The sequence below is a fragment of the Telmatherina bonti genome (genome assembly GCF_933228915.1).
Source record: "Telmatherina bonti genome assembly, chromosome: 13".
In the NCBI taxonomy this organism is placed as follows: Eukaryota; Metazoa; Chordata; class Actinopteri; order Atheriniformes; family Telmatherinidae; genus Telmatherina; species Telmatherina bonti.
Window position 1 is genome coordinate 23,358,893 of NC_136611.1, and position 17,780 is coordinate 23,376,672.

The following is a 17,780-nucleotide window of genomic DNA, read 5'->3' on the forward strand; positions in this document are numbered from 1 at the left end:
CGCTATTTGGGTTACATAAGTCAATTATCAGCTTCAGGTAAAGCATACAATATATAAAGTATTTACTAGTGTTATTATTTACTAATAAATATGTATATGTTGGTCTTCGTATAATTATATGTATGGTTTTATACTTTATGCAGGTGTTAAGTCATGATAGCACAGCAATGGTACAAAAGTGCACTACAAACAGAACAGGGAACTTTGGGTTCTCCTCTGAGACATGTGAAATGGTAAATATGGCCATAGCTTTTATCTATGCATATTACAATGCTCAGTAAAGACCCAGTGATGACTACCTCCTATGTTGATGATAGTGCTTTGTGCTGTTGACTTATTTACGGCTTTGCTATTGAAACACTGACAATAAAGACTGTTCTGTCAGCACAGGTTTCTACTCCTTCATTCACATTGTTTATCTGGGATTTTTATGCAAAAGAGAAGTTAAAGGCAGACAGAATGTGGTGCACGAAGGAGTTTGCCTCCCTAAACTTTCCTGATCTGATCGAAAGCTCTAATGCAAAAATCCAAAAGTACTAGAGACAAAGAAAAAAAAAAAAAGATTAAATTTGCTTAATCCTAAAATAATTTTAGACCACATTTCACAGATGTGAAAGAAATGACAGTTGTGTTGATAAAAATTTTATTTGTTATATTTAAACATGATTTACACACTTTTTATTTCATGTTCACCCTTTTTAGATGGTGCACATGCAGAACACTAAAGCCTGCTAAAAAAGGGTGACTTGCAAGGTTATAACATTCAATGTTATTTATTTCTAACAGTTAAATATCTGCACATCATCTGTTAATATGATAATCACTGTTCAATACAGCTGCATTTATAAAATCAATGTAACAAAAGACAACGAAAGATTCATCTGTTAACTTATTAAAATTGATTTACAGTAACAAAGGCTGTTTTTCAAGCATGAGACAAACCTTAGTAAAATGGTTGAGATCTGAGTTTCAGGGCTGAGCTTTCCCCACAGTTTAAATTATCTCAAGTAGTTTAACATTTTAACTAAGTCAAATCATGCATGAAAACGACATGGTGCATGTTCATTTTAGGAGGCTCACATAGTTCATGTCTTATGCAAATAATGAGTACACTGAAGCAGATATCACAGTACAGGCAATAAAAACTAACTCTTCCCGCAACATTTAAGAGTTTCTATCATCAAAAAACTTTTAGACCTATTTAACTTGATGTTCATTTTGCTTTGAACATAAACTTGCATCAACAACCTGTCAAAATAAAGCAGGTGCACAGTGAGAGGCGACTTAACACTGAGTAGAAAGACTTTCTGATGCAGAGGGCAAAATCAAACCATTTCCAGTTTTACAGTTAGATTTAAAAAAAAAAAAAAAAAAAAAAGTATAGTGTGGTGCATTTCCAAGCAAGTCCTTAATTCCTAGCAGTACTTTCTCCCAAGCAGCAGGACCATTTTTCAAAGCAAGCAGAGTACCTCCCATTTTTACAACACTGGAAACCCAGAGATCAGTGATTGTCAACTGTTTTTTTTTTTTTTTTTTTTAAGAAGACATTCCAGTTTGAGCCAACAGGGTCTTCCACTATCTACCCTCTATCAAAGCATATTAAAGGAATCCTGCTCACATAAATTTAGTTGACATAGTAAGCCAGTTAAACCACAGTTAAATGAGTGCTGGTACCGTTAAGTCTGTCAGGAAATGGAGTTCACACCTGACTTTGGAGCCAGTTACGGGGGTCGAGCCTAGCCCTGAGGTTCCTTAAGCTGCGTCGAGCTGGGGATGGCCTCGAAAAAGGAACTCCCTCGGATGACTCGGGGCTGTGGCTGCCTTCACTGTTGCTGGAGCTATTACTCGAGGTGGAGCTGGAGCAGGAGAGTGTAGTCTGTGCGCTGTGCTGTGACCGAGGTGATCGAGAGGAGATGGGGAGAGGAGTGAGCAGCGACGAGGGGGGAGGCTGGCATGGGCACAAGAAGGTCCCTCCTCCTCCGTACCCCCTCCCTCGAAGTGTGCTGAGCTTAGCGTCCAGTGAAAGAGTCCGTGGCCTCAGACGGGAGGGGGAAGATGACAAATAAAAGTTCGAGGATGGCTCGGGCCAGCCGTGGTGGTGAGAGCAGGGGCTGATGCTACAGTGACTGTCGCTGTCAGATGTTAAACTTGCATCTGAGGACAGCAGACCCAGCTGCGGGCAGCGGTGAGGGCTCACAGGGCTCCGGGGTAGTCGATGAGGAGTGCGGGGACTGTGACCAGACAGGCGAGAAGTACACGGATGACGGAAGCCAGCACTTTTTGTATTGTTCTCCTCTAACATAGACATCCAGGTGGGAGAGGTGCCCAGCTGGCTGCGGAGTTCTAGCTCCTGCATCCTCCGAGCCAAGATGTCTGAGACAGTGCTGCTGAGGTCGTCTGATGACTCAATAACTGAAGGGGAAGAATCAGCAAAGTCATCATTATGCTTCTGGAGAGCAGGTTTGAGACAAGATCAGCAAGGGATTTGCACTTATTTAAAATAGAATTACATAGATATGAACATTTTGAATACTTCTAAGGTAAAAACGAGTTCATTATTATTGCAGAATCTACTCTGAAGTCTACTTATGCATGTATTCTGTTTGGTCTATAAACGTGTTTGCAGTTTGTGAAATACAAAGCTCAAACTGAAACAGCAACATAATATTAAAAAATTAAAAAAAGATTATTTAAGAAGGAAAAAAAAAAGCTTTTCTGGGGTTCATTTCAAGTCATGCATTATTCGTGCAGAATTATTAGGAAACATCCCAGCACCTTATATGAATTACCCATCTTCCAATCTGCATGGGATTTAAATAAAACAGACCTCGTCTAGTAATGTTGAACATCATCTGGCCATTAAGCTGAAGCCAGTCCTTATTTTTCTCATTTGATCTAGCAACTGAAGCTAAGTCTACATGAAGCCCTACACCTGCTACTTCACCTGTCGTTGTAATAGGAAGAGAGCAGAGCCCGAATCTCAGCGGACACAGCGTTATCCTGCAGCAGAAGACCCTCACAGGAGGGTGTAGCAAGAGTGGCTGCCAGGAGAGGGTTAAAGAAACCATGAGGAGAAGTTGGCAAGAAGGAAAAGGGTGGGGTGGAAAGGGTTGTTTGATGATCACAACAAAAAAATGAGTAAGTGTTGATGTGGGTTTAAAGTATGAGAGAAGAAAATAAAAAAAAGTCCACCCAATAATAGGGGCATTTCACCCATTCAAATGAAAGTTTATAAATAATATTGATCAATAATACAAAAAGGAACAAGAAGGGAACGGTGAATGGTAAATGGTGGGTTTGAGACAGGGAAAAGGACAAAGAGAAGACAGTAAATCAGCTTATCAGATAAGAGTCATTCATTTCTAGAGAACAGAGAAGTAAAGCAGGATGTGAGTTTGACATATTGCGTGTAACTGCGACTGCATCTATCATGCACATGCTTCAAAAGAATTGAAAGTTAACAGTCACACATGGCGCAGGTGCAGTGCCCACTTTACCTGCAGAAAACCTTCTGATTGTATTTCCACAGTAAATCATTTGCATGACTCACCCATTTCATGGTAAAGAGACCCCTGTTTTGGTGTGATAGGAGCTGGTTTCCTTGGTATCGGAAGCTCAATTTTCATCACATCATCACAGCACTGCTTCCATTGGCCTGTTTAACGCATCAGGTTGTCATCTTTAATGAACTAATCAGACTAATCAGATAAGACAGAATAACATGCAACACTACAGTTCCTGTTCTTCAGAGTCCTTAAAGCAATGTTGTAAACTACGTGCACTTGTCTGAACTTAGTAGGTGTGTATCGCATAAACTTCCTGAACTCCATTATAAACACTTACTCATATCATAGAAATGCTGCCAAAAAGCTTCCATCCAGCGGTGTGTGTCCTCCCGGCTGTCTGTGGTCAAAGTGTGCATGACCTCCTCCCCTCCATACTGGTTACTGATGCAGATATTCTGAACTTTGCTGTGAGGGTCCTTCTCTGACGCACGTATTCTGGTCTCCTGAAACAAAGTACACTTGTAATCATCTGCCATGACATGCCCACAGCTGGGAATGAATGCCAGATCTCCTGAATGAACAAAATTATGTGCTGCAACAACTGTTCATTTTGGCAATTGTAATTGTGAATCCCCAAAGAAAATAAGCCCTCATTAATAAAACTACCAATTAGTCCCCTTCCAGACCATCTCCCTTCAGCAATTATCCAACAAAAAAGAGCAAACTCCCAATTCCCACCTCTTTAGTCTAGTCCAAATGTGGCCAGGTCCATTTGTGACCACTGGATGGCAGTGTTGCCTCATTTACCTGCCAGTTACACTACTAAAATTATCTTACACTTGAAAAGGATTTCACACATTCGATCGCACAGACTTAGATTTAGGTAAGCTGTGTGTTGTGGAACTGAGGCCACAAAGGACCAAATGAATCACTGCTCAGTGAATGAGAAAGCCCATCAACTATCAACCTCAGAAAGATGACCACCTGAGTGAAAATTGGATTTTTTTTTTCTCAGTCTTAAATATACACACACTCTTCACAAAGAATGCAGTTTTTTTTTTTTTTTTTTTTTTTTTTTATTATCTTGACCTCTTAGTAGCTCCACTGTGGCAGATGAAGGTCTCTTGCTGAAGGAAACAAAAAATGGAGAAAGAGCCAACTTCTTATCTATTTTTTCAGATCACACCACCGGGTTGGCTTCATATTTATGCTGGCAGCAATCCAAAAGCCTCACCAGCCTTTATGCTAACGCCTTGGGTATTGACAAAAATACAAAGCTATGGTTTCTGTCAGGTTGAATCAACATCAAAGAGGTTTTTACTGCATTCAGGATGGTCTCTTCAATTCTTAAACCATAACCGTTTGCTTACTTTGTTGATGCCAATGGTGAAAGCTGGCTCAATATTAGCCTCCACATCTTCTTGCCGATGGTAGCAGAAGAGGCTTGTTCCTTTCAGAACGGCATACACCTTTGTCCAACTCTGAGGGTCACCTCCACATTGCTGGGAGGCAAACAGTAACATAAGAGAAACAAAGATACCAGCATGAGAGAGGGAAGAGAAGTGGTGGGGCTGGGATAGGTTAAAAAATAGTCAGAAACAAAAATAAAAGCTTGGGAAAGCCTTTAATGAACACCTCAAAACTCACCTTAACTTTCAAGCATCCACTCATCATCTGCTGGGTCATACAGTTGGGCTGAGCCACGAGGCGACAGCACATACTGCCATAGAGCGGCAGCCAGTATGAACACTCTTCTACGGCGCACAAGTGGATGGACAGAGAAAATAAACAGCATAAATAAATAAAAATATTCTGACAAGCCATGCATAATTCACACACAAACATGCTGTCACATGCATGCACAAACCCAGTCGCACTCCTCATCCTTGTGTCACACCGCCCTCCATTAAACACACAAAACACGGCACTTGGGTGTAAAAGACTGGCAGCGGCAGAAAGCGTCATGAAGTGCAGCTATGAAACTTTACAGCAGGCTGAGGGGCCGATGAATAAAACACAAGGGGCCTGTCTGTCTCTGGGTCTGGGCTGTTAGCCCACATCATTACAGCTTTAAAAAGCAGCCACCCCACCAGCTTAGCCTTTATTACTGTAACTTTGACGATGGTTGTGTGTCTGAGAATACCAAGTGGAGGAGGAGGAGGTGCACCATACACTGGTTTTAAAGGACTGCATTAGATGTAAGGGGGATACGAGAGGCAGAGTGGAGCGAGAGGAGGACAAATACAGTGGACAGATGGCTGATCTGGCACAGAAAGCTGGTGAGGACACAGACTGATGGAGGCTGCCACTCACCGTTGCCTGAAATGGTGAGGTCATGCGTGCGAAAGCTGTCTTGGACGTGTGACAGCGACAGGGTGGTATGAGCTAAAAGGTGGTATTTGGGGCCCCTGTTAACACACAGGAAAATGGGTAAAAACGTTATCCTTTGACCAAAAAAATTGAATTAAAATTCCATAAATGCCCATGTTATTATGGTTATTTGAAGCTACAACTTACGGCACAGAAGGAACTGGCAGCAGAAGAGGAGCTGCACTCCCATTGCTGACAGGACTGCATGGTCCAGGCTCCATGGCAGCTCGGAGCTTCCTCCCAGCTGATCGCCCAAGTGAAGAACTCAGCTTGCTGGCGAGTTTCCTTGGTGTGCTTCCTGCAGAGTAGTCATCCTCTGAGCAGCAGCTATATAGCTCGACTCGCAACTCAAAACCAGGGCTGGCTTCATTGCTGCAGGATGCACATATGACAACCTTTACCTGAAGCATAATTCAAATGTAACCAGAAAAATGCATTTTGGAGACAAATCTTCATCTTTGAACCACAACAGTTCAGATCTTTATCCAAGAATTGACAGACAACTCACAATATAATGGTGTTGTCAAAGCAGATGTCAGTGAGCGTCCGGTCAACGATCACCATTTCTGTGTCAAAGATTTCTCCTCCCAGCTGTAGCAGACAGAACACTGCACACCTATGAAGCTCTGCAAAAGAGCAAGATTAAGAATGAAAAAGGACAAAAGAAAAATCTGTTAGAAAACATATTTATATTCATCTTTATACGTTTTAATTATGCAGTGTCACTTAAAACTTGTTTTGCGCTTTAAATATATAATCATTTACAACCTATAGAAAGCGAGTTGAAACAAAATGTTGAAAATAGTCAAGCAGAGGCAGTGATTGAATTAATGTAAGAGGAGAATTTAAATTGTCAATGCATTGTATAGACATTTATTCATCTAAATCACCCCAATACATTCTATGTATATTCTAGTTTTTGCAGCATTTTGCAACACATACCGCTGCTTTGCAAAGCAAGTCCTAAGCTCTAGCAAGGACAATGTTTTAAGGCTTTAGTGGAGCCCAGCTAATGCTTCAGATTTTGACAGATTGGATGCAATTAAAACTTTGAATGCACACATTACACTAGTAAAGTGAACACATTGAAGGCATGCCTCATTCATAAATGTAGCATATAAACAAACATATGAATAGAATATCCAAAGACCAAGTCATGTAAACAATATAATGAGAATTCCATCTAATTCATATTAATGTTAATGGCTCCACATGTAAGTGAAGTGCCTCTGGAACTAATTAAACCTACTGCAAGCATGCAGTAAGCTGAGCTTGTGCATCATTTTATTGGTTAAAACTAGGCTGAATAAGTTTGAGTGCAACATACATTACCCCTTCATGCCTCCTGGGTTTACTTTATGTCTCTGTGTGTTTAAGGACCTTGACGAAAGGACCTCATTAAGCTTTGTTAAGCGTACACTACCTGTCTTTAGAGTTACTTTGTATGCATGGGTCATCCACATTAATTCCATTCAAGCTCGCAGGTCAGTGAATGAGCCCTGGGAATAGCTGCACAGGAGTTAACCCATACTGACTTTATCAAGGTGGTGAGCTAAAGGAAAATAGGCTATATAAAAATGATGATTGATACATTTTCAATGCAACATTGAGTCCTGAAATGCGATGAAGATATTTAAATGTGACATGGCAGATGGAAATGTTCCACAAAGGACAAATGTGGGTCCTTAAACGCACCACAGATTTAATATGTTTTCTGTTACAGTACACCTTTCTCTACTAACATCGACCCCGTTCAGTGCATGCACACTAATGCTTCTCAGAGCCAGAAGGCAAAGCCAGGAGGAATGAACAATTGGATCAGATTGTGCTGCCAGAAGATTCACACGTCTGAAAAAAACCAAGCCAAATATAATACAGAAATCTCTGGTAAAGCTGCAACAGACTGTAAAGATCAGTTCGAGTAATGGAGCCAGAAGAAATGTCATTCTGCAAGGTCTGTGCACAGTTCAGTGGGAGTCTCTGAAGTTAACATGATTTTAAAACCGTGAGCAATAAACTTATGTGTTCTAAAGTCTGGAGGTATTTCCACGTAATAAACTCTTTGAATTATATCATAAAAATCTTCCTTGTACACATTCAATATTTCTGAATTAATCATTTCACAACTGTGTGAAGCCACAGACCACTTTCCTCAGACTCTCATCATTAATAAATCCTACACAGATAAATCATTTATGGCAGTGTGTGAATTCCTTCACACACACATACAGAAAGTAACTCCTCACCTCCTTTGTTCTTGAAGTACTCTGTGTCTTTCCACATGAGAGGGATCCGAAGATCTGGAATGACAACAGACAGGGGATTAGACCACAAAAATGTTAATTACTTCTACTGTCCAGCTGATGTCTATGTGTGTGTGTGTGTGTGTGTGTGTGTGTGTGTGTGTGTGTGTGTGTGTTTGTCTCCTTGCCTACATTGCTTTCAATCATTGGCACAAGTATCTACAGCTAATTAGTGACTGTGTGTGTAGTATACTCTCCAGCTGGGGAGCAGACATGCAGCCCCCCCCCCCCCCCCCCCCACCCACACACACAAAGGCACAGATGCTCCCACCCATCTCGCATCTCATTAATATTCCTTTCTCCACCTTTATCGTGTTCCAAACCACATAAAATAGCCACAAATATTTGTTCCTATTGTTTGACACCTGAGGTGAACCATCTTTCGGTTGTTCCAGCCTAGAGAAGTGCCACATGTACAATGAAATCTAAACATAGATTTTCTTTTTTTCCTAAAATCCTACCCTAAACTTATTTCCCAACTTTTCTCTCATCGTCTTACTTTTAAAAAAGACACACACACACACACACATTTTCCTTTCATTACATGCCTGAGATCGCCACTTTTCCTTTGCAAGGACGCCGGTCGTCCATGGGCCCTGCATCTGAAGATCTGCGTGGGACATTCTGCATGACCTGAGCCTCCTTCATTCTCTGCAGCTCTGACATGTAGGCCATGATACGAGTGCTGCATGTCTGGAGGCTCTTTGCCGCTTCCAAAGCCTGATCTCTTTGTGAGCAGGCCGCCAGCAATTTGCAGGCTCCATCACGCATCCGTATCTCATGGTCAATCTTCTTCTGGATATCACTGTCCTGCAAAGACAAAGTGTGGTAAAGGAGGGAAAGGAGAAAAAAAGATGGTTAAACGATGGACAATAATACACTTCATTGGACTTTTTTTTTTTTTTTTTTTTTTTTAAAGAAAAAATTAAGTGCTGAGGTTGTACTTCTCTAACAGTTGGACAAAAACATTTCTAGGGAGAAATTAAACAATAAAGACCTAGAAAGGGCAAGTGGACTACAGACTACATGTGAATACATGAGTAAGATGTGTCTCAAAGCATTTTGGAGTCTGTGTTCATTGGTGTGGATACATGGCCTTTTGCCCTCTTACAGTCAAACCCACAACCCCACTGACAGGACATGTAGATGTTGAATCATTTAGGACAAGCTTACGTAGCACCACACACATGCAGAGCGAGACCCAGCAGAGCATGTCAGGTTTGAGAATACATAATGATACTGTCATATGCTGAAAGTCTGCAGCCCAAATGAGACACACAAACGTGTAGATTTTCACTTGGTGATTTCAAAGTGATGCTCTTTTTCCTCACGCAGATTTCCCGAAGGAGATGAGAGAAGTTTATCACATTTGACCTGCCTTATCTGGATCAAAAAAGCCATCCCTCATAACTTTTTAAAAAGTATGCAAAACTACACACATAATGTTGACTTCTCATGCACATTCTTAACCCCCTGCAGAGGCATTTAATAAAACCTCAATCCTCAGAACTGTCTTGCTCTGATGATGGTGTTCTAGGGTTTAAGCACATCTTTATGCTTTATTTTACCTTGTCTGCATTATATGACATTTTTCCATGAGCTTGGAGTAGTGGCAATGAGGCAAATGCTGTCAGTGAAAATAAGAGAAAATTCATGGAATTCAAGTTAAAAAAAAATAAAAATTTTGTCTGAGTATTGTTAATGCATTTTCCCTTCATACTAAAACATTTCTGAACCACAAATTTAACTGAAATTGGGAAATACTCAGTCTTATATATATACTTATATAATACTTATATACTTATACTTATATAAATACTTGTCTTATACTAGTGGAGTATGTGAATGTGTGCTCATTGTCTCTAGTGATGCATTTATAAGCACATTCTCCGCATTAAATCTCTACTTTTTCTATTTTTCACAGAGTAAAATTCTGCATGCCCTCCAATATTTCTCATTTATTGTCTGTCAGATTCTTATGAATTTTTCATTATTTCTATTTCAGCTATTAAACATTCACTGCTAATCTACCTTCACTCATCCTCCACCTTTTCACTTCACAGTCCTAAATCTTTTCTTTATTAAATTCTACCTTCTTTGTATTGTTTCCATTCACCTTTCAGATCTATAAGAGAAGTATGAAAGTCTTCTTTTGGATGTGTAATTTTGTTTCAGCTGATCAGGTTTCACCATCATCCCATTAATAAAAAAATAATGTAATTCCCTCTAAAGAAATAATTTACTAATTTCCAAAACAGTTTATCTAGAATGACAGAAAACCTCATTTTGTAAAGCTGTGTAAGTAACAGCTTTAGAAGTATTGCAATTTTTGTTGCAAAAGTAGTTTGTTTGTTCACTTGAAAGTAAAGAGAGCCGAAACTTTTACCTCAGAAAACTTTTGCCACAAAACTGGCATGCACGTTTATGCCGAATATAATATATTGGTCAGACTAGAGCTATGTTAAAAAAAAAAAAAAACCTACACTGGATGTTAAAAGCAAACATAGCAGCACAAGTAATATTGTCATTAAAAAAAACTCTGTCCCTGTACAAAAGCAATAACTGATAAAAATGAATGAGATCATTTTTATAAGTGTTTTTTTTGCCAGAAGTGAGTTATTTTGACTGAAAATTGTTAATAAAACAGAAAAGCAAGTCAATATTCATCGATATGATTTTGATTTGGCGAATATAAAAAATAAACTATAAAGTTTGTTTGTACATAGCAGTTGTCATTGATAACTGAAAACAAAATGAAGAACAGGTTTGAGACATATGAGAGAACTGTGTCCAAACATCTTTGTTGTGTGGCCTGAAACAAAGCTCGAAGCCTCACTGAACCAAACCCAGTTTTACTGGAAAGCGTACACTCACATGCAGAGTAAAGACACTATCACTATAGTCCAGTTCTGCACAGCGGGTGTTAAAGTGACCTGCTGGGAGAAGGTCCTGTATTTATAGCAGCTAAATTAACAGGCTTCCCCTTCTGGGCATCTCAGAATAGTGATCGAGCAGCCTAGATCTTATAATCCACATGTTTGGCTCTATGTCAAGCTAAAGCTGTACAACAAACTGACATATTCACGGAAGCCAGATATAAATAAAAGTAACATAGGCTTACATCTAAGTGGCAGTGAGTAGTTGACAAACAAATGTTTTTTTTGCAATTTTTAATACTCATATGCACAGATAAACACACTACAGAAACACACACAGTATGTGAACAGAGTGGCAGGTGTTACACCAGTGGGTACTGTCAGAGAGGTCTGAGAAGATGGCAGCGAGCAGCAGAAAGATGAGAGGACGATCTCAGGGTGGATTGACAACAGGGAGGCAGTGGATGTCGGGTATCAAGCAGTGACACAGAGGACGAGGGGCTGTCAGGGAAAACAAGGGAAGGGTTTGAAAAGAAAGTGAGGATAGACAGGGTCAAAGGTCTAGGTGGTCGGAAGAAAAGTGCAGCAGCAAAAAAAAGTGGAAATAAGATGAAAAAGTAAGAATAAAAAGGCAGAAAAAGCCAGAGATGGGTGAAAAATAATAGAGAATAAGTTCTAATGATAAAGACTGAACTCAAGATACAGGAAAATAAGAAAAATATGATATAAGAGGAGGAGGTTATCTGGTTGTATAAGCTGATCTGCTGTCAAGGTAATGAGGCAGAAAACTCTGTAACTGAACAGGCGTGGAAATAATTGGAGTCATTTTCTCAGAAAAAGCACAAGGTGGAGGGGTGGGAGGTGGGGACGGAAGCATCTGCTTTGAACTTTACATCTACATTAAACAACAAAGACTTAAAATGTCTTTATTATAATTTGGCAGTGCACTTTAAGACACTGTGGTGGCTAAAGCTAACTCATATACATCCACCATATTTGTGTAAAATCATCTTAGACAATGCCAGCAGTTCTGACAGAGAGGTAGAATTCCTGAACCTTTCAAATGTTTTAAGGTGAATCTCATTAACTACCGAAGTCCACACATTATGTTGACACTCAATATATAACATACTTTAAATGTGTGCTCGTAAACTGGTAGTACAGCATCATTTGTGTCAGTGTCCAAATATTTTTCAAAACTAACTGCATTTCTGCCTGAGCAGAATTTAAAATGCATAATGCTAATGTGACCTTTTAGCAGGTAATTTGAAGCCTCAGTAGATACCAGATGGTCACCTCTCTGCTTCCTCTCTGTCCCTGTTCGGTTGTGTTGATCTACACTTGTGTGTCTGTGGGCTGAGATCACAGGGATGCAAGCGCACGCACACACCTATACACACATGCACACAAACAACACTGCTATGGGATTTGACGCCGCTGCAGATGGCGTGTAATGGTTTGTTTACGATGTGTTGTTCTGCACGAGTAAGCTTTCCTGTTCAGATCACTGACCCTTGACCTCTGGCCCCTATCACTATACAGGCCAGATGCCTGTAGCTACAGCAAGGGGGTTAACCCGTAGGGTGACGTTTAACATGCAGATGATTTGTAAAAACATGTTGACTCAAAGAACCTGGGAATGAAAGTTACGTCGAGTAGGAGGAGCTGTTACCTTGTCAAACAAAACAAGCTGAAAACTGAAAGTGTATTTGGAGCATTTCCTACCATGCCACCAGCTTTTCTTGTTGGTCAATACTGGTGTATAAGTTACACTAACAGACTGCCTACGAGTTTAGTTAGAATCTAACGAATATGCAGAAATGGAAAACCTCAAAAATCGAACATGTTCAAGGTTACCGGCTAATTGGCACTGGAAGCATGTAAACATGTTCATGTTGAGGCATTGGAACCTCTGGCGGTGTTTTAGTCTTGTCAGGCATCTTTAGTAAGACCATGGACAGCATAATGCTGTACATCTTAAATCCACACACACAAATGGTATCATACAAGAAGGCACAAGCACTGTAGAAGTTTCCTTAGCCATTTAACAGCCATAAATCCAATAAAACTATCAACGAGAGAAAGCTCAATCTGCCAATCATCATGGCCAGACACATCATCCTCACACAAAAACCTAATACTGGCAAATTCCTGACCCCTCCCATATGCTGGGACTTTACTGACCAAAGTGCTGGCTTTCAATTAGTCAGCCACAACTATGTGCCTCGCCTCACTCCACCCTCTTCCGCTACTTTCCCTCTTGCTTACGCTCTTCATCCCCCCCCCACCCAGGGCTTGGCTACACTTAAGGTTGGAGGGAGCAGTTAAGAGCACCAGAAAGACTGCAAGATACATTAAAGCAGTGAAGAAATGACAGTCAATGGTAAATTAGCGTCAAGTGGGATAGAGTGCAAGATAAAACAAAGCATAAGGAAAGATCTACAAAAGTAGAGGGAGAGAGAGCAAAAAATGGTGGAGAGAAACATTTGCATGGACATAGAACAACTATAAAACTAACAAATACAGCTGAAAGATGCAGCACTTTCACACATGTATAACGCTACACAACACATCTGCAGTCAGCTCAGGAGCAAACAGAAAAAGACAGCAATCCCAAGCCATAGCTGAACCACTCAAAAACAATGATCCCATTCACCAAACAATGTCCCTACAGTGCTCCAGATTCCAGATGCTGCAAAGTCAGGGCACAATAACAACAGTAAAGTGAACTGGTTTGGTGTTGGTCACGGAGGATAGAAAGGAAGGAGGGAGAAACAGAAACAAGTAGAGTGTTTGCAGTCACCTTTTATGACTTAAAAGCTGTCTGGCTACAAAGCAGTTCGAGCCTGATCAATGTCAGGAGACAACACATACCCTCAAAAGGCAAAACCTCCCAATGCACTCTGGTCTAGGTCCCACCGGGCTGATGTCATCACTGAGGTGATTTGTCACAGGGTTTCAACAGTGAACCTGCTTGCTCTTGGAGCTTGAAAACGGTGAACTTTCCCTCCTCCTGACATCTTATGCATTCAATTATCCAGTGAGAATAGAGGCAGTTTCAGCTGTGTTTGCATGGAAAATGACTGTATGTGCATGTCTGAGAGAGTCATTGTCTACATGTGCTTGCGAGAACGCGTCCAAGTGACTTTGCAGCCAAGTGCTCTCACACAAAGGCTGTGTGTTGCATTGCAGCTTGGTCCCAGTGCACAATGGGCAGAGATGGTGCTGAAAGTGCTAAAAAGAATAATAACATCCATGTATGTGTGTCATAAATCATGTGCCATGTCGATGCAAGAAATGAAAAAATATGGCTGTGTGTGCAACGAATTGCATGCAAGTTCTTCATTGCAGATTTGTTCCACGTGTGCACTTTGCATTTGCAAGTGCATTCGCTTAGTTAGAAACCGGCCTTAAACTGCTGAGTGTATCTCAAACTATAAAACACATTTGTGTAAAGCTACTAGAGAGCACAGGGGGCTTATGGTCTGCCAAGCAGTGATTACTCCAGCAATTTATAGGCACACTAAAGCTTGATTGCTCTTCCACGCTGTGCACATTCACCCAAAGTCTGTATTATCATGTAGTGGCATAATGAGAGGAGGATAATGCAGGTTAACCAGAAATTAGAATAATTTAAAGACAAGACAAGGAGGATGTTACCAGGAGCTGTGTGTGTGTGTGTGTGTGTGTGTGTGTGTGTGTGTGTGTGTGTGTGTGTGTGTGTGTGTGTGTGTGTGTGTGTGTACCTGTATGGATGTTTGAATTAGCTACTGCACAACTGGGTGCAGTCATTCAACATATTGCGAACAGTCCAGAGAGTAGGAAATTTATAAAACACGTCATAGAGGTTCCAGAGCACAATCTGTCATAAATACCTCTGTGCTCAACTAGTGGGGTAGTTTGCAATGAATAACATTAACATTAGTAGCAGCACCCCATCCTGCTTCGCTTCCATTTCATCTCTAAAGGGAACCAGAGAGAAGAACATACAAAGCACAAAATAATGTTCAAACACAATAAACTGGACTATAAATCTTTTATTTTTAAGGGCAAATGCCAAGAAGCGGCATAACAAAAAACATGCTTATCCTTCAACATCCAAAACAGATCATAAGAGAGACACACACACACACACACATGCTGAATGAACCACCGTTCAAACCTATTTACTAGAAATTTAACAATAATTCCATTCCTAGTTCACCTGTTAACAGTTTTGAGTGAAAAAAAACAAAACAAAACTGAACAGAGTAGATGGGGAAACAGAGCAGAGGTAAGATTTCTCACTAAGCATTTTGCTTTTCCCAACCTAACAAGAAAAGATGGCACACCAGACTGTCTCAGCGCAGTAGGAGGCAGATAATGAATTAAAGAATTGCCCACACATACATAGTAATTCTGCAACGTCATCAGTGCACTTTACTGGCACAGAAAGTGTTGTGTGTTGCAGACTGGAGCACAGCTACCATCAACTATACAGGCTCATACTGATTAGCTTTCAGTGCAAACTAGAAGAAAATGCCGTGAAGGAAGAGACAAGTTTTGGAAAGATATGGTCATGAAACAGGTCTTTAAGCCCTTGATCAAAGACCACTATGATTTATCTCAATGAGAGCAGAGTCTGGTGCATCAGTAATTGGAAGATAAAGTAAAACGGATTAAATCACATTTAACAGATGCACATGAGGCAAAAACCAACTGATGCAAAATTGGAATATACACTGTGGAGGAATTTCTCATGTGTTGTTGCGTCTCCTCCATTCTGTAAACGTCAAGTTTGTCTGTGTCACTTATCGCCTCTGCTTATATAGCTAAAAGGGCTTGTCAGGGGTGAGTGATACAAGACCTTCAACAGAAAAAAAAACCTCCTTTTACTTTCCTGTGAAACGTCTGGGTGCACACAAGGGTCATGGTGATGGACAGCTCTCAGCACGACACGTTTTCTCACACCTCAGGCGAACACAGAAGATGCAAAGGGGAAGAGCAGGACACAGACTGGCCTTAACATGCATGCAGATTTGTTTTGTCTAAAAATCTAAAATAAAATCTAAAAATAAAAAGTGTCCTCCTGCAACCTGGGTCACACTTGTGAGATTTCTCCCAGCTATTTGGAGTTAAGAGGACCCAATAAATACAATTTGTACATATACATATATATTTTGTATGTAATGTATGTACTCTAATATTTAGACATTAACATCTTTTTTTTTTCTTTTCTTGAGTGTGTGTGTGGGGGGTGGGGGGGTTGTCTGTGCAATTAACCAATGACTGAGTTACTTAATATTTAACTAGAAAAGCATCAGTAATCGCAAACCTCTGCCACCCATGTCCTTATTGCCCTCCATTCAGACACACTATTAGATTCTTAGATTAACTGATAATATCTGAGATAAAAACCTGCTGGGAACTTCTCCTGTATTGTTTGACCAAGCACCATGACTATTTTTTTGGAGTTATATAAATATATACTGAAATAACCCTTTTGTAGTAATGATGAAGAATCAAAGTTCCTGGATCCAGATGGTGACTGGGATCACTACCAAAATAAAATGAATCTAAGTTAGACCAAGTTAGACTCTGGAAAAAAACAGTCATCGCAATCTGTCCAGTAGCTTTTCCGTGAAGTTGCTAACTGACAAAGAAACAGATAAAGAAAAAAATAAACGCCAGCAAAAACAACCTCCTTGGCAGAGGGAACAAAGTTGTGTCTGCTGCAGGGCGGGGTTGTGCAAGTGGCAGTGTCCGTGTCTTTAAATTCCATGTGTTGTATACATTGTTGTATACATTTTTGTACTTTCTCACCACCTTGAAAAGCTGTTTATTAAAACTATCTGTTTAACTTTTCAGCAAAAATGCAGAAGCGACAACTTTCCACTCGTTTCTGTGTTTACCACAGCCACCTCAAATGTCCAACCAATCAAACAATATTTTTGGAGCCCCTCCAAAAAAAAAATCTCCTTGGCTGATGTGTCATTTTGTGCTTGTGGCCTTTGGAACAAGATAAAAATGTTTCATTTCTCACAGAGTACGTAAGAGGCTTAAGTATCCACATTTGTGTTCAATGGATTCCTGTTACACAGTTTTTAGTATTAGATAGGCAACCAAAAATGTGATGTCCACACATGTTGATCCCAAGTCATTAATTTATCCAGGTGCAACTTGCATGGGTAGGTGGACATAAAAAATAAGCTCCAAGCCACAAACAAGTAAAAAGCTTAGTAGAATAGTGAGATTCTATTGAATAAAACATTTTCTGAGCTCTCTTTCATTTTCCGTCACCAAACACAAATGTCCAAAGAAGTTTTTCCAATCCAGAGGAGAGACTGAAACGTGTTCCAGTCATAAAATTCATGAGAGAGCCTGACAGAACTGAGGGTTGCTGTACTGGGAGGATGGGAACAAATGGCCAATGAGAAACAACAAAGGGAGAGTATAGAGGCCAAGAGGTCAGAGAGCCGCAACTTCCTGAAAGACAGAGGCATCCCTGCTGGGTCCTGTACCAGTAAGCTCCTTTAGATCCTCCGTAGGGTGAGGGGTGACTAGTTATCCCACTTTGACAAACCAACCCAAACCCTTTGTATGCAGCACACAATGCAACATATTTAGAAAGCTCTCATTGGTTGACTTGTGCAAATCAATGCATCCCAACCCTAAAAACTCTCCCCCGACTGAACACTTTCAGCTGCCAGACACACAGACTGCTTGTCTCAATAATCCAAGGCTTT

The 17,780-nt window shown here is 40.4% G+C and overlaps 1 protein-coding gene across 4 annotated transcripts in view; it reads right to left on the reverse strand.

Moving 5' to 3' along the window:
• Window positions 1–641: 641 nt before the first annotated feature.
• The window catches only part of rtkna (rhotekin a), a 55,916-nt gene continuing 38,777 nt past the window's right edge, over window positions 642–17,780 (reverse strand). For 2 of the 4 annotated variants that reach the window (XM_079251334.1, XM_079251335.1), the window contains exons 2-11: window positions 8,728–8,989; window positions 8,123–8,176; window positions 6,385–6,502; window positions 6,024–6,248; window positions 5,820–5,914; window positions 5,154–5,260; window positions 4,877–5,008; window positions 3,844–4,009; window positions 3,551–3,655; window positions 643–2,412 (exon numbers count right to left, since the gene is read on the reverse strand). In XM_079251334.1, the coding sequence (XP_079107460.1) occupies window positions 1,700–2,412; window positions 3,551–3,655; window positions 3,844–4,009; window positions 4,877–5,008; window positions 5,154–5,260; window positions 5,820–5,914; window positions 6,024–6,248; window positions 6,385–6,502; window positions 8,123–8,176; window positions 8,728–8,989 (1,977 nt within the window). In that variant the 3' untranslated portion in view covers window positions 643–1,699. Of the gene's footprint in view, window positions 2,413–2,944; window positions 3,042–3,550; window positions 3,656–3,843; window positions 4,010–4,876; window positions 5,009–5,153; window positions 5,261–5,819; window positions 5,915–6,023; window positions 6,249–6,384; window positions 6,503–8,122; window positions 8,177–8,727; window positions 8,990–17,780 lie in introns of all 4 variants that reach the window. The other 2 variants (XM_079251336.1, XM_079251333.1) reach the window with 2 other exon arrangements.